General features: G+C 44.5%; 1 protein-coding gene across 3 annotated transcripts in view; it reads right to left on the bottom strand.

Moving 5' to 3' along the window:
• The window catches only part of LOC138583777 (RNA-binding motif, single-stranded-interacting protein 3-like), a 149,606-nt gene extending 125,327 nt beyond the window's left edge, over window positions 1–24,279 (bottom strand). For all 3 annotated transcript variants that reach the window (XM_069655765.1, XM_069655766.1, XM_069655767.1), the window contains exon 1: window positions 23,392–24,279. In XM_069655765.1, the coding sequence (XP_069511866.1) occupies window positions 23,392–23,466 (75 nt within the window). In that variant the 5' untranslated portion in view covers window positions 23,467–24,279. The remainder of the gene's footprint in view (window positions 1–23,391) is intronic.
• Between the last annotated feature and the right edge of the window lie 1,860 nt (window positions 24,280–26,139).

Below are 26,139 nucleotides of genomic sequence, written 5' to 3'. Positions count from 1 at the left end.
TCGAGGAACAAAAAGCATAAAGGATAAAAACAGAGCGACAAAGATGGAGGCTGGAGAGGAGAAGAGAGAAGCAGAGGAGGGAGAAAAGGCCACCAGAGAGGTCACTTCTGCTGTTAATAATTTATCCTTTAAAAACCAGTCTGAGGCTTTAATTGGCGCTGTGGCTTAATCCTGACGCGCACACACACACACGCACCTCGGGGAGCCTCTCAGCAGCTGTGCTCCAGCTAAATTGGCTACAGTGCAGCGGCGGCAGCAGCGAGCTCCCTCCAGGTATCACACACTCAGCCAAAACAGCAAAAGCAGGCCTGCCAACGCCGTCTCATGAATCTGGCCGTGACACTTCTCAGCTTCAGTCCGTCTCTGGAAACAAATCTTACGGAAAATCAGAAAGACAAGACGAGGGACCCTTACGGCTGTTAGCTGGACAAACACTCGGCTCGCTTTAGTCGTAATCTGCATTTAGAAGAGGATGACGTGCGGTGCGGCATCAGAGGCTTCGGCATGATGATTTAAGGCTTGAATTGACAAAGAGGAGAAACAATGAAAGACAAAGTCATGACTGTCATGTAATAGCCGCACACCAGTTTGTTCTTCTTCTTTATTACAGCGAGAGTCTGATTTGTTTTAGTCGTCTCTGTGCCGGTATGAGTTGTTCAAAGCCCTTTTGTAATATAAAATCTGCAGGTATCAGAGGGAAAATGAGAATGTTCTTTTCAGGGCTTGAAAAATAGATCACTCTCAAAAGTTTTACTACTGAGCTTTCAAAGAGACGTGTCTGTTGGAGAGGAAGGCATTTTCAGCGACGGAAAAAATGTGTCTAGTTCATGTTTCTGTGTGAAAATACATGTCTAAAATGCTGCAGCTGTGTGTTGATAAGCAAGTAAAAGCGGGCAAATTGTGTTCAGAGTTTAGTCTTCGTGTAAACCCTTTAAAATGCCTCTCAGGATGAGCTGAAGACACTTCACAGCTCAGTGTAAAAACTACCTTAAAAACCATTTCTAGTGTGCTCAATCAAAGCAAGTTAAAAACATGAGGGAAATTACTGCCATCATCTTCCCTTCATTCTCTTATTCATCACCAGTAAACTTCCTGCTTTGTCCCGACAAAATAAAAGAATATTCCACAATGAATGTCATGCAAAGCATTTAACATTTGTCCCTCCCAACATTAAGCGCTGTCCAGCTGAAGGCGCTCTGGCAGCAGCGTTTCTGCGCCTGAAGGTTGATGAGCACATTAACCGCCCCCACATCCCGTCCTCACACATCAGCTCTGTGGGTGAGATAAGCACCGCGGCCCTCAGCTGATCCAAAAGGGAACCCCGGCTATCTGTCTCTGCCTTTATAGGAAAATGAGACACTGTCCGGCTATAAAACCTGTCTTTGCCTGATCCGTGACATCCAGGCCAGAAGGAGGAAGGTTTTGTAAGATTACAGCATTAATGCTCCTTAAAAAGAGACAAAAATGTACATGTGTCGCACAGAAAAATGTGTCATATTTATGTGATATGTAACTTACAGTATCAGACGGACCAGAGGGAGTTTCAGAAGATAGATCTGAGTCAATGAAAAAATACTAAATCATAATTTAAAGGGGACATATTTTAGCTGTGCAATCAATTTTCAATTACTCGAATGTGTTTTTGCTTCACGTTGGTAAAGTTTGTTTCGTTTAAAAAAATTGTGTACATAATTTAATTTCAGTATTTTTCAGAGCCTCTCATTCTTCCTGAAACGAACAAGCCGTTTTGCCATTCAGACCTTAACCACTATTGGCTGACAGTATTTGGAGTGACCGCATCGCCCCTCCCCCACGTGGATGAGCAGCGGCACTGTCACTCCAAAGTTGTAGAAAACACGGCCGCTCTAGGAACGGTTGTTCGGCCTTATATGTGCAAGCCAGAATAGCCAGGAGGTATCAGAATGGTAAGCTGAAATCTTGACGACGACGACCTGAGGGGAATGACAGTGAATGAAGATTGGTCGATTTCAGCGAAAGCAAGGTTCTACATAGAAACCTGCAGCTGTTATGAACGACCTTTTTAAATATGTGATTCTGGAAAAACACGGAATTATGCAGTTTTCAGTTTTTCACCCAAAATATGAGAATATCCATTCAAAAGATATGTCCTATTTAAGGACTTTCAGCTGCAGTCTAGGATATTTGTTTTTGACTTTTTCGACTGTGTTTTTGTGGGATGGAGATGAAATTTTTTCATCAATTGCAAAAAACACCTTGAAGAAAATATACCATGTCTCTATGGGGATCAGATTAGATTCTGTTTCTTGCGTTTTGTTCAGTAAAGGCCGGAAAGTCCCCACATTTATTCTCAAAAATAATCCTGCAGGCAACAACCTTTACTTTCTTTTATACCCCGTTAAAACCTAAATACTTTACAATGCACTGTCACAAAGGAAAAACGACCCAGGGGTACGCAGTACGTGCCAAAGACACACCAATAAAGTAGATTAATTATCGCACTAGCTGTCATCTGCATCACTCAGAAAATTATAGCCAGGCAACAAGCAACGACACCTTAAATCTATCAATCAGATCTATTTTATTGCACTATTTTGAGACGTTGTATAACCGTATGCCGGCACAGACGTTTTACCAATGACTCCCCAAGTGTCACCTCAGAGTTTGTATCATTGTTAACTCCATTTCCACCTTGAGAATTAGATTTCCAAAGTGAGATAAAAACTAGTCCGAGAGGCGCTGCAGTCCAAAAATCAGCCAGACAGCGAGGTTATCAGCCAGACCCCGGCACCATGAGAATACACAGTGTCTCCCAAATCCTATTGTACCATGAAATGTCACAGCACATTAGCTACAAGAGGGATTACCCTTCCTTGAAAGTAAAAAGAGGGAGAGAGGGAGGGAGGGGAGATAGAGAAACAGAGGGAGGAGAGGGTTACACGCAGGGAGCCGGTGGGAACGGGTATGTAAACACATGCTGGTGCGTTCAGGTGAGTGTGGGGAGAATACAAACTAGTTCCATCTCTGTGACCTCAAATGGCCTTTTTATGTCATTGTGAGCTCCTTTTCCCATAACGCCACTTTTCCTTCTCTCTTTTTTGATCCTGTTCTTCTTCCTCTTCTGTGCCACTGGTCATGATAATCTCTGGATCTTGATTTGGCTGCGCTTTTGAATTATACACACACACACACACACACACACACACGGTTTATCTGTGGCTGGGAAGTTGAGCTAGGTTGGCAGCCTGAGACCAACAGCTTGTGGCTGTACTTTGGAAGAAAGCACGAGTCTGCCTCTGTTGCTTTGTCTCTGTTTTCCCTCTTCGCCACTTTTGTCAGGCCCAGCTCCCTTCTGTCTGGGCTCGCCTCTCAATCTGTAATTCGGCTGGACTTCCCGTCTCTAAATTGACTCTGGCGAAGTTTAGATTGCATGTTTTGAAGTCTGTGTCTTTCAGCATTTCCTATGAGATGATGTCTTGTGTGACTTAATTCTGTCCCTCGTTATGCTGTGTATAATTTGATTGCAATCTAAAATGTGAATGTACTTCCAGTGCAAAAGAAAAAGGAGCTCGATTTAGCTGTTGCTCATTGACTTTTTGGCCCACTGTGGATGTTGAATCCACCAGATACCGCCTCCAGACTGTGACCAACTCCACCTGGGCCTGCTCTAGTGTCCTGAAAATGAGTTGTGCTTTAGACTCATTATGTTATGTCCATTATGCTATTATATAAGCTCTATGGTGCACATTGCAGTGAATATTTGACAGCATTACGTGTATGTAAAAGAACATTATTTATAGTATCATCAGCTGTTTTTTTCCTTCCTGCCTGCACCTCTTCTTAACCCCTCTTTAGCAGCAGGTTTGTATCTGAGCTCAGTGACGGCAGCCTAACAAGACATATCTATTAGTGGAATACATTGACTTTTAGGAAATAATCCTTTGGATCAACTCACTGCAGTGCGATAAGAAGATTGGTTGCAGTTACACCTCCGTCTTCTTCGTATCTAATCCACTCTGATTCTGAGAAATGTTAAATTCAGTCATCAGTGTGGAAGAGTCAAAAAATATTGGAAGAGAAACAGGTAAAAAAAAAAATGTATTACACCTGTCAGACTGGAAACATTACCATCAGATTGCATCTGCATTCTCTGTCTATTCTGTACAGATGAAAAAATCATCTCCAGTGATTGAGCGCCGTGTATGCAGGTGGGTCTCCCGCCGCACTGGCTGAGTGTCCCCCACATCATTGATTTCTGCTTCAGAGCGACAGAGAGGACTGAGAGAGACCTCTGCTGAGAGGATAATTCTAGGGTTGGTATTGGTAAGAGTGCGGCAGTTAGTATTTTCTGTCACAGCGGTGCACTGAATGCTCCTCCTGTTGGACGCGGAGCCTCCGCTGCATCTAATCCAGCAGTTGACGGATGCCGAGTGTGCTTATGTGCATACATGATGTCATTACATACAGATAGTTGCTGTAGATCTCATGTAAGTGTGAATGCATGTGTCTGGGTTCCTACTGTCTGTGTTAAAATAGTGTTTGCATGTTTTACTTCTCCAGTTTGATGTTACTGGTGGATTTAAACCTGCAGAGGCCAAGCGATGTCACAGCTCAGAATCAGAACCAGAATCAGGGCTTATTGCCATGTAGGTTTACACATACAAGGATATGTCTTGGTGTTATTGCTGCATCATGGTGAAGGTATGAATAGGATAAAAAACAGGAAACTGTCAAGAAATTTAAATAGAATAAAAATCAACATAAACATGGAAGAATACAAAAGACTACAAAATATGTACCGTAAAAATCTTGGTGTATGAAAAGAGCCGTGTAAAAGTGTTGCTAAGGCAGTGTGCGAAAGTTTACTGAACTTAAAGAACTTAACTGACTCGCTACTTAAAGAACTAAAAAACACACCCGTGAAGGGTTAAAAAATCCAAACAACCAGAAGATTTAGATTAAGACACACGTTTACAGTGACGCAAATGCTGGAAAGGTTTGGGAAATCTGGTGCAAACCAGACAACTTCAATAGTGTTGGAATGAGTGAATCACCTTGAGTCATAGGTCAAACCCAAAAACAGCACAAACAGCAACAGGAAACATCAGGAACACTCACAAACACACCAGAGACCAAGGAGAGTGTCAAGGTAGAGCTGGGCAATACGGCATAAAATGTGATCACTATGTTTTTCTATTAAAAAATATCGATCATTTGGTAAATGATTTGATAATGCTGGCAGTTTGGGGAGTATCATGTTAATGACAGAAGCCTGAAGCATGTAAAATGTACTGTACTTATATAGCGCGTTCTCGTCTTGCAAGCACATATGACATTCCCACACTGATGGCAGAGGCTACTGCTATATGTAAAGTGTCTAACTGTCAATCACTCATCACATTCACACACTGTTGGCTATGCCACTGGGAGCAGTTTGGGTTTAAGTGTCTTGCCCAAGGACACTTCGACATGTACACTGAGGGAGCTGGGGATCGAACCACCAAACTTCCGACTGAAAGACGACTGACTCAACCACTGAGCCACAGCTGCACCTAAATCACTTTTACTGTCTCTTTCCCGTCACTCAGTTTCACTTCTCTTTTTGGCTGACCGCTCGGGGGCCGGCCCTACACATGGGTCTGTATGTGACTGACTGACTGAGTAAGTGACTGAGTGAGTGAGTGACGGTGCTTTCAGAGCCAAATAAAGTAAAAAAAACAACGGCCCGGGAAACACTTCAAAATAAAAGCATTGTGTACAAACGAGGGGAGTCAGAATTCCAGATTGGGCTTTTACTTTGAATAAGCATACCGGAAGTGTTGACCTACTTTACTCTTCGTGCCTGTGACTTTTATTACAGGAAGAGATGTTAATATTGCTGTCAGAGATCAATAGGACTCATCACAATTCATTTTCACCGTGTATTTTTTACCGTGAGCCGCGCGCGAGCCTCCTAATCTCTACATTTTCGCCGTGTGAGTTGCGCGAGATACGTGTGTGTCACGCTGGCATTGTGAAGACTCATATGTTTTCATGCATTTCAAATGAAAAGGAACATATCCCTCCACCGTCACGCTCACGCCACGCTTCCAGTGTTACCCACAAAAGCGCACATTGACCTGATGCGGTCAGCCACATGCTAGGTTTTGCCCTAATCTTGTTTCTCTTTTGCAGGGGACGTTCTTTCTTTACCAGCACTTCAAACAGCACTCTGCAGTGGAAAGTGTACTCTCGTGTGTATTTACAGGCAATCAAGAAAACTGCAGACATCATTTCAGTGTCATCAGCTGTTATTTCTATCCAAATTGAGTAAAAATGCATCTAGCTTACCGTCGTTAATGGTGTAAATTCCCTATCGAGATCATTTTATCGCCCAGCGCCTTGTCAAGCTCTGAAAAGAGAGTCCTCTTAATATGCTTTGTATGCTTCTGCATGGAGGCCCTGCAGTGCACAATGCATACACAACATCTTAATGTGCAAAGTATATTATAATGAAGTTCAAGATGGCATTCACATATGCAGACACATGTATACATACTAACTAGCCTTTAATTACACACATCAGCTATGCACTGTATACAAGGCTAGAAGGATGCACACACACGTGTACACGCAGACACTGCCTCAGAGGCTCTTACTTGTCACACAGGAGGTGAAATCAATGAAATATGCAGATTGCTGCTGTAGCTCATGTAGCAGACTAATGCCTCTGTCTCATCCAATAGTTCAGCACAAATGACAGTGCGGTGGAGGAGTTCAAGCAGCACAGAACACAAGCCAAAAACTGTTTTATTATTATGAACAATTGTTTAGCAGTGCAGCAGTTAACACCTTGGTGTTGCCAAAATGTGACAGCCCCATGGACTCCCACTCACTCGACTGTGTTTAAAGCACAGTTTTGTTAATAATAAAAGCCCAATGATTGTTAAACCTTACTGCGCAAACAGCCTGCGAATAATATGAGAGCTGCAGCTGCTCTTTAAACTAAACAGCGGCGGAAAACACGTTCGATATTTAAAAAAGCGAGAGGGCGGACGACTTGTCAGATTTTACAAGCAGTGTTAGCACCTTTGAAGCTGTTAAGTTGTCTGTTTGAGTTAATTCAGGCACACCTCAAGCTTTTAAAACCACTTTAAATGTTATTTTTACCCTCAACTGTCAGTCTCCTACACACAGAGAGACTAACGTAGAGAGACAGTTCTGAAAACGACTTAGCCAACGAACTATTATTGTTGGAGACTAGCTTGACTTTAAACAGCGGGGCGCCTGGGTGGGGGAGCGGGAATATGCAGTAATTCAGCCTCCTGCTGGCAGAAACTGAAGGTTATAAGTACATTAGAGGAAATAAATGTCGAAAAAAAACAGCTGAATTTGTTGGTAATCTATTTCCAATCTGCCTCACGGAGATCTGGGACTGTCAGTATGGATGTACCGTGCTGTGGCCTGCTCTGTAAAGCTGCCATACATCCCCTCAACAGTGTTATTCACACTGGAAACATACACTGTGTACAGCTCTGAGTACTGCTGAGCTATAAGGACACAGTGAGTGTTTGAGTGGCTGCTGTGGCTCTGCTAATCTGCTGCCTTATTGTACAGCTGCACCAATATCAGCAGCAGAGTAACTGCATCCAACAGATGCACACACAAACTCCAATCGAGCATCCTCAGAGTCTCACACACACACACACACTCAGCACAGGGTGCGCTGAAAGGCCAGGCAGTACAGCACGCCTCAGTAGTGTGTGCCAGGCTAATCTAGTCAGGCCTTTTATCCCATCTCCTCCCTCCACTTCCACTTAAATCAACACTTCACTGAGAGCTACAAAGCTAGTTTGCACCCTCGACACACACGTACACACACGCACGAGGACACGTGCGCGAGCTTTACTTCTCCCCTTCGTTGTTACTCTCTGTTTATCTCTCACTTTGGCTCTCTCGCCTCATCTCACCGCGTCTCGGGCACAAACTCACATCTCACGCGCGCACGCTCTCGGAGGCGCAAACATAAACACACGGGCAGCCACACACCAAAACAGACGTGCACACGACACACTCTCGCAGGACTTTAAAAAGACTGGTGGTCTCTGAGGAGCGGCGGTAGTGTGAATGAATAGAAGCTGAATGTAGCTGAACAATCTGTGCCCAGTCAACCGAGCTGGCTGTGGCCCAGGCTGAGAGCGGGCACCTCTGAAAATAATTATCCACTGAACAATAATATGACCAGTCATTACAGGGCTCTCCCTGAACCATAGACTGTTTATAAGAAGAGGACAAAGCCTCTGCTTTTTAAAGTGAAGCCAATAGGGAAGTGTCTTAAACCTGCATTCTTTCTAATGTCCAGCAGGGGGCGAAAAGAACACCGACTGATTAAAAGCAGATGGTGAACTACCCGACATCACTGTTAATTTATTACCTCAGTAAACATTTTTCTAATTATTTCATGGTCTCAGTTGCTATTTGCAAGTCTTCCTCAAAACAGCATGGTGTTAATTTAGTAAATGATGGCCCCATTCAGGGTCAAATTAAAGAGATAAAGCAGGTTGCGCTTTAGGGCGTGGCTACTAGTGACTGACAGACAGAGACGTTACACTGCTTATCCACCCTGTCGTGCAATTATGATCACTTCTGGTACTAAAACAAAAAAACAAGATGGTGATAGCCAAAAGGCTGAACTTGATGCTTAGATGGTTTCACAAATAAGGGCCTGTGTGTGCATGCAGCGCCTTTTTTCTATATAAAGACAATGCAGTTCAGCATCCTCAGCGCAAAAACGCCCTCAGTGTCAACTGTTTGTTGTTGTGCTCACAGCGCTCTCATTTGAAAATTTTGTAAGCCACCCTCGTCAATGTCACTTCTTCCTCACCGACCAATCACAATCAAGAAGGGGCGGGACTTCAGATATTAACTTTGTCAACAACACTGGCAGAGGAGAAGCTAATCTTTTCGTCTTTTCTAGGGTACAATTTCCAGGTGAGCTGCAGCTAACGCCAGCACACGATTCCTTTCATCGTTTTTTTATGTTTTCTTTGTAAAATTTCCATGAATAAAAGAAAATATTAAACATACAGAGCAATTTAGAACAGGTCACTAACAAGGGAAGCAGAAGTGCTGCCACACAACTTACATAACCTAGCAACAGTAAACATTGTGAAAAGCGCCCTGAAGTTGAAGTTGTGTGCTGCCAGCGCCAGTAGTGGACACAGGCCCTAAATGGGTAATGTCTCCCTGGCTCCAACTACTTATTTGATACAGTCTTTGCTCTGAGCTACATCCATACTGATTCAGTCTGCAAGTCCTCAAACCTAAAGAATAAAAAGGTGACCCTCCAGACAAACCGTGGTTCCAAAACATTGACCTGAATTGTCACGCCCATGTGTTATTTCCTCTATCCTCATACATGACTATGCTGCTGCTCTTGGCCCTCTAGCTCCCCACATGTCCGTCTGTCAGAAAATCTTGGGGTGATTTTTGACAATTCTTTCAAATTCGAGAACCAGATCGCCTCAGTTGTTAAAACCAGTTTATTTCAGCTAAGACTCATAGCTAAGGTAAAGCTTTATCGCCATCCAAAGGATTTTGAGAGAGTAATCCATGCCTTCATTACATCCTGGCTCGATAACTCTCTGTATGTGAGTGTAGAACAGTTACCTCTGTGGCGTCTTCAGCTTGTGCAAAACACTGCCACATGTCTACTAATTAGGAGGAAAAAGCATGACAATATTACACCAATTTTGGCCTCTCTTCACAGGCTCTCCGTCTGTTTCAGGGTTGATTTTAAAATTTCGTTGTTTTTAAGGTTTTAAATGCAATGGCTCTGTCTTATCTTGTCGATCTCCTGCAGTGCTGTAGCCCAGCTGGAGCACTTAGGTCAACCAAGCACTTGCTGTTAGAGGTCCCAAGATCAAAGCTCAAAAACAGAGGGGGTCGTGCGTTTGCGGTGGCTGCTCCTAAGCTATGGACGGCCTTCTTATCCACATAAGAACTGCAAAGTCACATGACATTTTAAAGTCCCTGCTTAAGACCCATCTATTCTCCATGGTTTTATCTCTTCTATCTTTAGCTCTTCTGTTTTATTCTTCTATTTTAATTATTTTAGTATTCATGTAATATTAAGTATGTGGATTCTCTTTGGTGAACATGAATTGTTTTTTAAATGTGCTCCATAAATAAACTTGCTAAAGGTTTATGAAAGATCGTTTCTACAGCTGGCAAGTTGAAAAAAGGAGACATTTTTTTATAATCCGTCACAGATCGGGTGGAGCACCACGAGCAGCAGGCCTACAGGAAGTGCAACATGTTTATGACTATCGGTGTGTTTATTCAAGTGTCAAGTTGAAATGTCACAAACACCGGACCAGCATGCCAATAAACAACACAACATGGTGATGTGGTGTTAAACTATCTTTAGAAAATCACTGGCATATGAGCAGATGCACACACGCAATCTCTTAAACACTCACACACACGAACTTGGGGCAAAATAAACAGCCTACTTTCATGTCATTAGTGACCGTTCACTTTGGATGTACTCCCTGCAATCAGCAACAGCCTGTGTTCGGAATGCTTTAACATGCACACACACACACACACACACACACCCCCTCACACACACACACACACATAGTTACAGCTTTGATAAAGCATGAGAGCTCTGAAAAGTAATTTGACTGGGGCCCAACAAAAGGAGTGTTTTCCGAGGATAATCCCCGGCTGGGACTGCAGGGGTTCTGTGCGTGTGTGTGCGTGCGTGTGTGTACCAGAACCCTGGAGAGTGGGTGTCTGTGTTTGTGTGTTTGTACTTGTGCAATCCTGTGTGTGTTTGTGTATGTGTTTGTGTGTGTGTGTGAGGGATCAAGCCGAGCAGGGAGGGTTTTATTCAGTATTTCATTAGCGGGGAATAGGAGATGTTTGGCCTGGCCGGCCACCTCTGGCTCAGGGACAAGAGTGTGTCTGTAACCCAGCTAAACTGTCTGTCAGGGCAAACACTGTGGCACTTTTATAGACTTAAACTGTGTTTCTTTATAAATTCCCAGCGGACTGAGGGTGAAATCATGCAGGGGTAAAGCTCCAGAGTTTGTTCACACTTGGCGCTGTCCTGCTGGTTTGCTTGATACAAAATAAAAGCATCCTGTGTGCTTCAATGTCGTTTTAAGTGACACGGATTTAAACACCAGCAGCCGGTAAGGTGAGACGCTGGATCAGGCACAGCGTGTGCTCGTGTTTGTTGTTATTCTTTAATATTAAGGACCGCATGGGGTAATGTTTTCATAACATATTACAGGGTTATAGATTTGAATCACGTCAAGCATTTGTCAAAATGTAAATCTGCTTTAAGATGCATTAATCTACTAGTTTATCATGTCCAAGTGAGTCTTCTGGGAAATGTGAGGATATTTTTGGTGCTCTGCTGAAATAATCACTTGATGCACTGTGGTTGAAGGTCTTTTCTGAGAGGATTGGAGTTGTTTGGGTGGTTGACGGTATTTCAACCATTAATGCAGAGCGTCCTGCATGTGATGCTCATCGGTCCGATGCCTCCCTGGAATCTAGCCGGGTGAAGGCTTTTCAGTTTTATGCTTACAGATTTTTTCACTTTGTCTCCAACTGTTTTGAGGTTAAGACGTGGAAACACACTAATACTAACAATCAAACAGAGACCCAAGCAAACAAGCTTATTGAATACCAGGACCTTATTTTGTCGGCTTTAAGGTTTTAACAGTAATGTCAGGAAAGCAAATTTGCATTAAACAGAGATGCTGTGAAGAGCTCTGTGACTTTATTTTACTAAACCCTAAAGCCAGATTTATAGTTCATGCAAGGGTCGAAGTGTGCAGCGTGGGTTTTGACTTGTGGTTTGGGGTCAGACTGCATCCACTGATAGCACCATCACAACGCTAAGCAGATTTACATTGTTAAACGTGCAAAGCAGGGAATGTCTTGCTGTGTTTCATTAATAAATAAGAGGCTGACAGAGACAAACGTTGTCCTGAGTCCTGAAAAGGAGACGATAATGTATCCTATTTTCAATCAAACATTTTGCAGCCTCCAAGTTGCATCTCTATAGCTGCAACAACCCTGACATTTACCGTAAAATTCGGTGTATAAGACGCACTTTCAATACATTTTTATTCCATCTAAAAAGTGGGCTGCATCTTATGTACTGGTGCAACCTCTCTACCAATATAAAATGCAGAGAGAGGTATGTCATTATGTTACGCTAATTTACCCAGACGATGGAGCTATACGGTTGTTGAGTGGTGACGTCACATTTGTTTCCAGCTCCGTGCCGCTACAACGTCTCCAATTTACAATATGCCGCAGTGCTGTTTTTTGTTTCCCTCGCTGTTTTAAGTGAGGAAAACTAACTTGATTATGGCCAACGTTTCGTCACGGACATACACCGTTATGATCGCCATTACAGCCGCTACCCTCACAACAATCAAAGTGACCATAGGCTTCCAGCTAATGCTAACACTGGTAGCTAGCTGGATTGCAACTGGACATGGCTAAAACAGATGGTAGGCTGTAATCTGTGTGTGTTTTGAATGTGTTTTAAATAAAAATAAATTATTCTTATTATTAATTATATATATTCTGGATTTTTTACAGTAGTTACATTTTTGATATGCTATGTCCTAACCCGTTAACACAGAGCTGTAAATTAAGTCTTAAAATCCCACATTTCCCTTCTTGTTTAAAGTTTCTAGTCCATGTCTACATGTTATGCCAATCCCAGCTGTCACACGGCGAGAGGCGGGTCACAGCCTGGACTGATCGCCAGTCAATCACAGGGCTGTACACACTTGTTTCTTTATAACTATTAGTTAAGTACATCTATTGTAAGTGACAGTACTTGTGTCTTAATGCATTTTGAATCTTAAGTTGGATTTAAAAATGCTAAAAGATGTCAACAAAAAACAAAAATGATGTACAGCACCCACAGATGTATTATTAGTCTGCTGCTCCACCTGACCTGTGTTGGGTTGAGCTGAGAGCAGGTCCGCCCTATCGACTGCCAGAGGGATAAAACTCTTATGTTGTCATGCCGTCCAGCCCACCAGTGATGACAGCAACGTTAAAGAAACTGGTTAAGACTTCTTCAAGCAGAAGATAATCAGTTCAGTCTTTTTACTGAAAAGTCTCTTTACTGCAGCTATCACTTCCTTATTACTTCCTCTGCTGTCAGATATGTCTGGATTCAACAGGTCCAGCTCTCTGCAGGATGTTCAAAGTCATTCTGTGATCAAATATAGCGCCACTGGAGGAGCTGAATCCAGAAGGTTAAATGAGAAATTTACTAGATTGTGCTTACGGTCACCAACACATTTATACAAACTGTATAAATGAAATTCAGGGGTGAAATGTTCCTTTATTTCTGCACCAGGAAGAGACAGTGAAGGATACAAGGAGAAGGAGAAGACAGAGGAGAGATAGAAGGAAGCAACTAAGGATAAGGAGCCGCATCTGGGGGGAAATCCCTCAGGCCATTCTTTCAATTATCTCTCTGGTCCCTGGTGTAGGGATCACTCGCCCACCAACGCACAGACCCCCACAGCCCACCACCCACACATAATGAGAATAAGAAATGCACCGACCAAATCCCCCACACTGTCTGCAATAATGACATCATGCATTTAACGCTCAGAACGGACGCTGATAATGTGTGTTAGGGATGGATGTTTTCAATTACAGAAATGTATTCAGGCTGTGGATAAGAAGCATTATCCGATTATTTACTGTCACATACAAGCCAGAAACAGTCTGAATACATGTAGAAGATTTTCATTTGTTTTACGCGACGTAAAGAAAAGCTTCAGATTTCAGTTTTCATCCCCGGACGACCCTGAACAGGACCAATAGAAGGAATGAGGGCCTAAATTCATTACAGATGACAAAGTCTGAACTAGATGTATACTATAATAAAACGATCTTATTCATCAGCAAAGCAAAACAAGATCTCTTATCAACCAGGAAGAAGCGATGTGTTATTTAGGAAAGGAGACGACATCTGCCCATGTGTGCTGCACTGCCTGACTCATGTCCTGTGCCCACTCTCTGTGTAAACAGCCTGACACGAGGAGATCATGGGTCAACAGGTTTGGTGTAAAAAGCCTCCCACACAGATCAGCTGATGAACCTTTGAGACTACAGACACCAACACAGACTGAGATCCAGACACTTAACCTCTTTGTTACCTGATGAAACACATTTTTGTTCTAACAGTGAGAAACAAGAACACGTTGAACTGACAGAGGAAGCGAAGGACAACAAAGAAAAATACAATTTCAGCCTACTTTGCTTCACTAATTTATGCTCAAATAGAGGCAAAGTGCTGCGTTTAGTTAAAGTGGTGTGGACACAGTGAGCTGTACACGCTGCAGAGGTGAGTGAACTGTGGCTCTGCACTCAAACCTGGATGCACCCAATTTATAAAGTTTATTCTCAGTTACATCATCATATATTCCTGTTTGCTCACCATTTCACCAAACTTCCAAGATATTTCACTCTATTGACATTGATGTTTGTGCTGTAGCGGACGAATCGTGGGGGCAGAGGGTGCGGTTGCCACAGAGCCCACGTTCAGTGGGGGCCCCCTAATAAGCTTCGATTCAGCCATAGACTAAAGATATACAGACTTTGGTTTCAGCACTGTGGACAGTGCTGAAACCAAATGTCCTATGTCGCACCTATGTCGTCACTACGCGATTTGACGCTGTCTCTCAAAAACACAAAACAGATTTAAAATGCATCCAACATAAGCAAACAACCGAGTTACATTAAAGGGCCAGTTCGCCCTCAGTCCTGTGCCTTTGGAGGACGCTATCCGCTTCTCCAACAGGTCCTGGAAAATCTCCGCAAGACTACGTCACGTCATCTGGTGGAGGCCAGGGAGCTCACTAAACTACACTTCCTCAATCTAGGACGCCCGCCTCCGATGTCATGTCTCGTTCAGAATCGTCAGGTTTGAAATGTAGACTGCTGACCTGAAGATTTTTTAGACGATCCACCGGTATATCCTTGTACTAGCAATTGCCTGCAGTGAAAACGGTAGTAATTCACTCCAGTGTCTCTCGCTGGGCCGTTCCTTTCAGAGAGAGAGGCGCAATGCACGCTGGGTGTTGTAGGAATGTAGAACGGGCGAAACCACAAGCTGTTTATACAACTTTCTCCACAGCTATGACGCCAATTTCCAATATAATTGCTTCTATAGATTACAGAGAACACCAGCTTTGACAGACAGTGGCTTTTTCCAGGGGCAGATTTCTCCTTTAATGGGAAATTTAAAAAAAATGACAGAACAGATACAAAATATTTCACAAAAATAATTAACAGATGTTGATAGTGACAAAGGATCCAGGCCGCTGATAGTCCAAATCTCACGCACCATTGGTCGGCTGAATGCAGCGCAGAACGCAGACTGACGTGGTTTTTGGTATATATGTACTTTATCGCAGGCCGACATCAAACATTCATACTTTAACAGAAATATTGAGCAGCTTTTGTATCCGAACACAAAGTGGCTCAGACTTAAACATACTCCAACCTGGCCATAATTATACTTTACATATTTCAAAATGAAGTGTAATTTTAATGGAGTTATTATGAGGCTGCTGTGACACAAGGACACTGCAAAAACTGTGAATTAATAACCATCTTTATACCAGCTCTGCTCGTGAATGGATGCAAAGTGTCTAAACCATCATTATTTTCTTTATAGCTGAAGGCCACATCATGTAATCAAAAGATACTGGCATTTATAAAAGCAGGATAGAGGCTCTTTATTTCGGCAGCTTTGTGGCCGTGCAGGAGCCAGTGCCCTCTGCACTGAACACACACACACACTTAAAACAGCTACCACAGAGAGGTTGTGCTCTTTGTCTCTCCCTTTTCATCCCACCAATAAAGACTCTGTCGGGGCATTTAGCACGCCGGAGCTGTACGTCTCAAAGAGTTGTGATATCGGAGCGAATCTCGGACGTTTTCTCAGCCCTGTGTTCTTCTCTTGCCGCTTCCTTGGAGTAAATTTAGCTCTAAACATAATTTGCCGAAACATCTGCGTGCTAACTGGAATTATGTTTGCTGCCAGACAACATTAGATCACTGGATCGTGTGTCAGGAAGTGTTGGCGACTATCGGAGCCCTCAGCAATTTCCGTGGTGTAACGGTTGGAGGTGGAGGGCTCTGACTGGAGCTTTTAAGAGGCAGAGAATCCATTAGACAAGGGTCGCTACAAAGTGGCCAACTATTAAAAATGCAGCAGCACCATTATTCCCTGACCCGGCCTACAACTTCTGTCTCCTTCACTGCAGCGCTCTTTATTTCCCTTCGGATCTCTATCTCTCCTTTTTCCTCCTTTGAATTCTTTCGGCTAGCGCCATCTGTTCTCCTTTTGATATATCTCACTCCGCTCTCCTTTTTCTCCTCCATCATTCTCTCCTTCACATATTTTCTGTCACAAATCTGGCAGGGGTGAGACGTTTTTTAAGCCCCTCCGCCGACCCGCCGAACCTTTCTCACTCCTGTTCGACGTACGAGGCCCCGGCCAGCGTCCGTCCGCTACTGTACTGGGACAGGAATAGAAACAGCCCAGGGAGAATAATAACTGGACATATATGGGTGGTTAGGAGAGTCCCTTTTAAACAGTAAAAAAAAACTACCCGGGCCAGGCAAACTGAACAGATGGTAGGAGAGAGAGAGAGCCCAGAACACAGTAGGGGAGAGAGAGAGAGGGAGTAAGAGTGTTGGGTAGGGCATTAGAAGAAGGCAGCATACGGCTATTCTCTATTCCCTACATTTGCATACGATGCTATAAAGAGCAGGGACTGAATATCTGGGTCTTAAACAACAAGCATATGATAATATTGCTGGGTTGTAAAACTACAGCTGAAGCAGGAAGGCAGATGTGTGCGGGGAAACGGGGCATGAGCAGAATGCATGTTGTGCTATAAACCATACCCTCTGTTTACTTTGCACGCACACACTGTTCAGTTCCTGTGTGTGTGTGTGCTGCATAATTTATGGCTCCTGTTTCTGCTAAGCACTTTGTGTTTGACAAGGGGAGGTGCTGAAGCTAGGAAGGAAACAAGGGAGGAAGGAAGGAAGGAAGTGACAGGAAAGGTACAAGTTTTTTTTTCGAGGCGTCTTTGCGCATCTCAATTTGCGTCCCCGTCTCCCTCCGTCCTTTCTGATGTTTACTCATCACTGCAAAGCCAACCACCGGAGACATTTATCTAGCGCATAATAGAGAGTAATTGAATGTGAAAAGCTCATTTTTAAAGGGATGAAATATTCTATTTAGATGTCCGGGCGTGTCCGCATGTGTCATTACTTTGATATCAGCTGAATGCTGTTTCTCATTAGCCTAATTAAAGCTCCTCGTGTGCCACTGAGCATATTAGCACACTGATCTGCAGCAAGCTAATGATCGGCTGCTTGATAATGTGACTTTTTTTTCCCTCTTCTTTCGGTTTCTCTTTTATCTGGCTCTCAGCGATTAGCATCAAAGATTTACATCCTCAGTCAATCATCATCATCAGAGGCTGAGGAGATAGGACGCTGGATTTAGAGGCAGCACCATGCATATACATATACATGAACGCTCATATACAGGCGTACATAGAGAGAGACATGCACAGTAAGGTGAAGAGTTTCAGACAGGAAGCCTGTGTGAGATAAGAGAAATGAAGACATTAGGGGAGATGACATGGACTAGAAGGTATCACGAGAGTTTAAGTGTGTGTTAACTAAAGATAAGGAAGAGGCCAACCAAAACAGGACCATCCCCCAGTGCTGTATATCATCAAATGATGTTCGTCCGAACCTCAACAATGTCTTTTTCTGTGTAAACCCAACCAAATGTTTCATGTTATATGTGTGCATCTGAACCATAGACTGTATAAAAAGATGGAAGACATGACAGCTCCCTAAAAGTGAAGCCAAAACAAGGATGATTGACAGCTCTGTTGACCAACACGGCTCCTGCAGCCCTATCTGTTCCCGATTAGCAGAGAAGAGGAGGAACGACAAGAGATGTAACTAAAACAATCACCACAGTCACTGAAGTTTACATATCTGTGAACGTCTGCTTCAGACCAACACAAGAAGCTGTTCTGCTGTTAAACACGCAGACATGCGGGATCCTTGCCGTTTTCCCCCCCGGTAATTTAAAGCCATGTCTACACGTACACAGGTATTTTTCAAAACGTAGCTTTTTCTGTGCATTTTGGCCTTTTGTCACACCAACGCTGTTTTAGGTCATTGAAAACAGATCATTTGTAAAACAACAGCCAGGGTGAAGACTTTTAGAAACTTTGTGTAGACGGGGTAAACTGCGTTTTTGGCTCGTGACGTCAGGCTGTGCGCCGAATGAGGCGACATTCCCTGCAAAATGACGGACGTGACAAAAATGCTTCTAACCTTGCTAACAGGACATTTTACATGTTTACACATATATGTGCAGTAACTCGTCCACTACTGAGGAACAGAGGGATGCACTACTTGCGGTTGATTGGCCGCAATTTTCTTTTTCATCTTGGCATGACTGGGTTATATTTCTGCGTTTCTGTTGCTTTTTGCATTTTTTGTTTTTTGGAAACAAAATACCCGTGTGCGTGTAGACATGGCCCAAGTGTGTATTTTGGTTAGCAGAAGTGGCTATGGCAGCTTCACCGCAGGTCACAGGGGCTATTTTGGCTTCAACTTTGTACAATGAGAGCAGATGGAGACGCGTCCTCCATCTATATATACAGTCATTGATCTGTACACGCTGGACACCCATTAGATACTATGTGCGTCTGAATGAGACACTTCAGTGGTGTGACAGAGTGAGGGTATTTGATGACCTGGGATGAGAAGATGTTAAATCCACCCCAGCCACAGGAAAAGGCTCGAAACATGACAGTAAGAATCCTGATCTACAATCATTTGCACTTTGATTTGCTTCATTAAAAGATTTTTCAAACTGGATTTCCTGCAACATGTAAGAAAGTGTTTTGGGTGGATGAATAAATCATGCCCTCTGAGCACCATGAGAGCGAGAGGAGCTCACAGAGGCTCTTACTGTAAGAAAATCCTCCACATTGATTGAACATGATTGATAATAGATCTGAGCTGCAGCCCGTCCCTGCAGCTACGCCCTCTGGTTAAATTTTAACAAATCACAGCGAGCACGCAACAATGCAGCTGTGCTTCAGCGTTAACCCTCCCCTGATCCCCTCCAACCCTCTTACAGCCATGATTAAGGGCCACTAGGCTCACATAAGAGGGCACGCCGTCCCTCCCTGCCCCCTGCTAATGTACACTAACTGTTCCTACAGGCCATTACGGAGGCCGAGCATGAGCCATTCTCCGTTTAATAGCATCACATTTACACACACTCCGTCATCCGCCCCAGCATTGTTAGTTTAAGCTAGTCATTTCATAACTGCCTTTGTGTGAAGGCGGCGCATGTGAGCCGGTCTGTTTAAAGATTGCTATTGTAAGGCAGTGAAGGCAACACACACACACACACACACACACACACACACACACACACACACACACACACACACACACACACACACACACACACACACACACACACACACACACACACACACACACACACACACACACACACACACACACGATTGATTTCCACAGGAGGAGAGCCTCCACTCTCTGGAATCAAGATTAATAAGAGGTCATTTACATCTCCAATCAGATCAGTGAGGGAGAGAGGGAGAGAGAGAGAGAGAGAGAGGGGAGGGAGAAGGACAGAGGGAAAGGAGATGGAGTATAAGAGAGAGACAGAGAGAAAAACAAAAGATGGAGAGAGAGAGGTCATTTTAATCTCCAGTCAGATCTGTTATTGAGAGAGAGAGAGAGAGAGAGAGAGAAAGAGAGAAGGAGAAACAGAGAGAAAAGATAGATCGAGATAGAGCAGGGCAGGGCAGAAAAAAGAGAGAGAGAGGGAAGACATAAAAAGAGAAACACAGAGCGAGGGAGAGAGAGAGAGAGATAGAGGGAATACAGAAACAGAGAGAGAGAGAGAGGAGACAGAAACAGAAAGAGAGAGAGAGAATGAGAGGGGAGAGAGAAACAGAGAGAGAGAGAGAGAGAATGAGAGGGGAGAGAGAAACAGAGAGCGAGAGAGAGAGAGAGAGAGAATGAGAGGGGAGAAAGAAACAGAGCGAGAGAGAGAGAGAATGAGAGGGGAGAGAGAAAAAAGAGAGGAATGCAAAGGGCAAGAAAGAGCTAAAATAAATACATAAATACAAACAGGAAGTCTCTGTCTGCTCTCGTCTATTGTACATAAAGAAAAGACCCTGAAAACCTCCTGCATACTTACATCATTCATACCCACAAACCCGCACACACACACACACACACACACACACACACACATCATATTTAAAATCTGAGAGCGGCACAGGCAGATCAAACACTGGGCTGTTGTCAAGGTCCATATAGATGTAGAACAGCTATTGTACGGGGCCTTCAACACACACACACACACACACAAACACAGCTGTTCTTCTGGGACCTGGAGAGCTTTAATGACAGCAAGCTGCACTGAGATGGGGTCAGACAGGAGAGTCACCACTCAGAGGCCACACACACACTCACATTAACGCAGAACACACACAGACACTTATACAGTCTATGACTCACACACACACAATATATTCAGTCCACGCTCACACTCGCGTTGATGGACAAAGTTAGAGGCTCATGCACAGTCACGGATGCAAAGCTGACATAGACACGCAGGTTTTATTCATACATGGATGCATATGTGCGCGCACACACACGCACAGCGAGGGAACACCGAGGAAGGTAGGATCCAATTTGATTTGACCTTGACAACAAAGGAAGGAGGGAGGGATGGAGTGGAAGGAATGGAGTGATGTGGAGGGCAGATGCCTGTTGCAGATACTTGATGACCTTGAACCGATGGAGATAAATCATAGAAGAAGACATAACAGTGTGACACGGTGACATCTGCACACATAAAACGCTGCGACAGACGTGCATCAAGCGTTGGAGTTAATGTAACATACATGTGCACGCGGCATAATGGAGCTACAAATCACACAGGGATGTTTATGGCACGTTTGTCTGACGGGGCGGATTAGAAACGCAGCTTCTTTGTTATCGCTAGAAATTTAAATGAGATTTGGTTTATTATAAATCTAATGCAATCACAACTATTTGTACAAGTGTAAATATGCAGAATTACAGAATAAATGATGAAAAGCTGGCAAAAAAAAATGGCTGTCAAAGTTATTGTGGGTGTTATTTGCTAGAAAATTGCATTTATGAAGAAGATTAATCCTGTTTTTGTCACTTTAATTCTTTCTGTTGGGGAGGAAAAATATACGTATTAAGCAAAAACAACACTTCTGCCAAGAGACAATTACCATATACATGCGCAGCCATGAAGTTTCTCTCATTAAAAGGAAATTTAGAAACAACAACTTTTATATTATCGAGTCGCAGACGTGCATTTACTCCTCCAGATTAGCAGACAAAGAGCTGTTGCTCGTCATTACAACCACATCACAGATGTGCATTAACAAACAGTTTCCAGCTTCTGTTTGTTCATCTCGAGCGTGCTCTTAAAAACATCAGACAGCTCGCAGATGTGAGCGTTTGCAGCTCCAGGACGAGCGGATAAGTCGACATGCTGCAAAAGAAAATCTGCACGTGCCATCTGCAAAATGTTTCCCGCAGTTAATTGGGAATATTCACTTTCGTTTCTTCGCCAAAGCTGAAGAGCTGCCTCGGTAAATATGTTTACGACGACAAACACGGTGCTGCGTTTGAGTCAGCTTGGATTTGACGGCGCTGAACTAGTGTGAACTTTTAGTAGATTGAGAGAAACAGTTATTATGTAAAAACTGTAACCAATATATTCACCATATACTAAGCTGTTTATTTGACCTAGTAATGACACAATGATGTAACTGCCCTGAGCTAAAGTGATGAACTTGTGGCACGTGTCATAAAAAGCGTCTTAAATGTGGAACCTGTTTGAAATCAGGAAAAGAAAGCCGCCTCACAGACACTTTCTGATCTGCGAGGCGGCTCTAACACCTTTTTTCAACATGACAAATTTCATATTGCACCAATTGTGATGAGCTTGAAATGTTATTTATAGGGTGTTCAGGCCTTTAAAAGAGATATTAATACTTCCAGAGTGAAAAGGAGTTAAGAGTCGAATAGGAGGAATATTTGGCGTGCTCAGATGGAGCATTCTGAAGATGAAACACAAATATCAGGTTGGAGATTGGCTTGATTTTCTCTGTTAACTCATTTGAAGTCTAATGTAGGAAGAGAAACCCTACCGATGTGTTCACAATCGCTCTCGCTGTGTTGCTATCGGCCTGTGAACGCATCGCGCAGTCTGCGCGGGGTTCAAAGTTCGACATATTTTTAACAGCGCAGCAATAATTTCCTTACCTGTTCTTCCCACACTGCGTCCACCCAACAGCATGATCTCTATTCTCATCGCATCCCACTCCTACACTTCTATCTCCGCTTCGCTCTGCATCTCTCTTTCCCACTGACATGAGCGCATTTACTTAATACTGCAGCAAAACCTGCCAACTCCTCACACTTACTATCACACGGAAAAGGCAAAAACAAATGAATCACAACAGACAAAGGAGAGCGGCGGGGCCCGGGCGATATGATGCGGGAGCGATCGATCAGGCCTAAGTAATCCATTTCGCTCTTCTTGGTGGTAGAGGACTCAGAGTGTGTGTGCGCATACGTGTGATTAAGAGGATGCGAATAAAAGAGAACAAAGAAGTGTTTCAAGTTCCATCAATCACGTCTAGAACGTCCTATCATGGGAGAGTGTCGGCCGGTGAAAGGGGGGAGGAGGCTGCGTAAGAGAGGGACAAAAAGGGTCTGAGGAACGAGTGGGGCCTCATGCCCTGAACTTGAACTTGTAGCTGGTGGGGTCGGAGAGGGGAGGACGGGGTCAAGTGCTCAGTGTGGATGGAAAAGCGGAAAAACCCAGCTGAGTGACACCAATATCACCCCTCTCAGAGGCACAGACGGGGGAGAGCGGGGAGAGGGGATATGGTGCCATTTAGCAAGCTGTCTTGCAAGGCAGTTGCAGCATCTATCCTTGTGTTTCAACACAGGAGGAAACAGAGTAAATGTTGGCTGGGTGTGAGACTGAAATCAGACCCTTTTTTAGGCTTTTGAACGTGACATAAATTACTCAGAAATCAAACACTTGCAAGCATCTAAAAATGGAGTTCTGTCCTGATGTAGCGCGATACAGAAGGACATACAAGAGACAGCAGATAGAGGAGGTGCAAAGACAGTTCCTTCATGACAAACCAGTGTGTATTTACAGCAAACAAACACGCTTTGAGTCAGAGGGGTAAAATAGGTCACCCCGGCTGACCATCCTACCTTGGTCTGGAGATAGTGGGGGTAGTAGTAGGTGTAGTGGGGGTACATTGGCTGCTGTTCCAAACGTTTTCCCATGTAGCTGGAATCCGATTGAAGGTGCTGGATGCTGGAGATGGAGAGGAAGCTCGCAGGTGTGCGTGTGTGTGTGTGCGTGCGATCACTCCGAGGGGCTGGCCTGGATCCTTTCAGACGACTGTTTCCAAGAGTGGAGGATGCAGAGAGAGAAAACGCCGTGCTCTTACTGAGTGTGTGACAGACGCACAGAGGAGAAGATGGACAGGAGGACAGGATAGTACTTGGGTTTTTTTTTTTAGTCTGCCGACTTGTCTGGGAGCTCACAAAACCATCCTTCCCGAGGGTCTAGGAAAGAGAGACGGAGGGAATCCGGAGTGGCAGGGGGGGGAAAAAAAGGAGGATGGGGTGAGGAAAGGAAAGGAAGATATGAAAGGATAGTAGGAGGCAATACAGGAAACAACAGAGGGATTGAAGAGCAGGACAGAGAGAGGTTAAAAGGAAAAGGGAAGAAGAAAGGGATGAGGAGGAGGAGGAGGGAGGAATGGATGGGATCCGGTTGCCGGTTCCTTGCTCTCTCCGCTCTAAAAATCAGACTTCTTCTTCTTCTCTCCTGCCCTGAACATGCCCCTCAATTTGCTTTCCGGCGTCTCTCACTCTTGTCTCTCTCTCTCTCTCTCTCTCTCCGGCGTCTCTATCTCTCTTCCTGTGTATCCGTTTCCCCTGTCTCGTTCTTCCTCCCTCTCTCTCTCTCTCTCTTTCGCACCAGACGAGACCCCGATCCCACCGGGAGCTCGGCTGTATCCTGGAGAACACACGCTGTCCTCCGCTCGATCCTCACAAGACAGTTAAATCAGCGATGAACTCACGAATGGATGTGGAGCTGTGGAGAGAGGAGGAGGAGGAGGAGGAGGAGGAGGAGGAGGAGGAGAGAGGGTGGTCTGGAGCTGAAGCTGTGACTGCCTTTTTTCTTACTCTCTCTCTCACTCCCTCCCTCTTTTGTTAAGCTCCGGGGATAGATAGGTAGATATCGCAGGAGCCCGGCGTGGAGGATGAGCAAAAAAGAAAAAGCCACGGTAAAAACTCAGGAAGCAGCAGACAGCCTTATCCAGACGCGCACTCACACTGAGGAAAATCCCTCCTGATCCACAAGGTGCCTCCTCCAACTCTCTTCTCCTTTCTTCTCTGCAATCCCTCTCTTTCTTCTCAAGCTCTCTCCCTGACGGCTTGCTTCCCACTGCGCCTGGCAGCCGTCACTGTGTGTGTGTGTGTGAGTGTGGCGGCGGTGGCAGCAGCAGCGGCGGCGGTAGTGTTGTAGATGTGTGCGTGTGGTATGTGTGTGACCGTGCATGTAACTGAGAGGGGAGTGTGTGTTTGTGTGGCTGTTGCCGTCTGCTCCACTCTGCGTGCGGAGGCATAGAGGGGCTCGGCTTCAGCGCAGCGACGCTCCTCCCTCCCTCTCTCTCTCTCCCTCGCTCTGCCTGTGTCTCTTTCCCTCTGTGTTTTTCATGGAACTATAGAGCAGTGGGAGTGGTTGGTCCTGCCCTCGTTCAAGCCCCGGGGCGTGAGTGTGTGTGCGCGCGTACTAAACAGAAACCGAGAGAAAAGGAGAGAGAGACAGAGATGGGCTGTTCTGCCGGCAGGAAGGCGGAGCAGGGGAGGGAGTATGAGGAGCAGGAGCAGGGGTAAAGGGTGAGAAGAGGATACACGAGGAGTACAATTTGGAAACAGAGAGGCCCCCCTACTGGCACTCTATCGCCGCAGCAACAGCACATCACAAAAGCTGTCTTTAAAAGAGCAACTAGATACTCATATTTTCTGTTTTATCCAATCAGCGTCGCACAATCAGCCGACATCCCAAACATAAAAATCCACATGTGCACACGAGCTAGAACGACCCTCTAAAAACGTGTCCCTGAACGCCTCAGCGCGCACAGAGACGCTCCATTCACACACAAGCCCGGCGAAGGGCCCCAACATAGAGCGCGCATGTAGTACAGCAGTTGTGCGGCACAGTGACCCACTGACACAGTGCTGCCTGTTATGTGATGTAACCAGGTTTAAGTAGTGCTCTTACATAAGCACAGTGAGCCATGCATGAAAAGACTGCTCTGCCCTCTGACTGCAGCTGTGTGTGTGTGTGTGTGTGTGTGTGTGTGAAAAGAGACGCAGGCTGGCAGACAATGCAAGTGCACTGCAGTGGAAAAGGGGCATGGGAACTGAATGCAAACACAAATCGGACTCAGAGATAAGGCCTCGATTTCGCACGGGCAATTAAACTACTTTAGAGGCTGTGCGGCAAAAACACATCACTGCTTTTCCTAAAGGACACACTAATGACAAAGTACGTCCACATGCAACCTATAGAAGGCTGTAAATATCCGACTAAGCAAGGCGCCACAAACGCGTCCTCAAATTCCGTAAAAGTGACTTTGGAAGCTGACGTTCTCTTGGTTTGTGGAAACTCCAACAACAAATTAAAATCATATTTCATCCCGATAAGGACATGCCAGAGTAAAATAAGGAGCAAGGGCAGCAATTAAACCGACACCAGCCCCCCTCGCGACATGCTAACCAGTGTAAAATATGCATAAACAGCCTGAAGGGATACTCATAAATGCTACTCCAGATCTGAGGAGTGAGTAAACATTATGTGCGCTGCTCATGATTAAGGTGTTTACAGCGGGAACGGCTCTACAGACTGCAAATGGATTAATCGATTTCCAACTAATCAAG

Source organism: Semicossyphus pulcher, unplaced genomic scaffold (genome assembly GCF_022749685.1).
Source record: "Semicossyphus pulcher isolate SPU_LCO1_2020_fin unplaced genomic scaffold, fSemPul1.0.p SCAF_9, whole genome shotgun sequence".
NCBI classification, from domain to species: Eukaryota; Metazoa; Chordata; class Actinopteri; order Labriformes; family Labridae; genus Semicossyphus; species Semicossyphus pulcher.
This window is presented reverse-complemented; position numbering and strand designations above follow the sequence as displayed.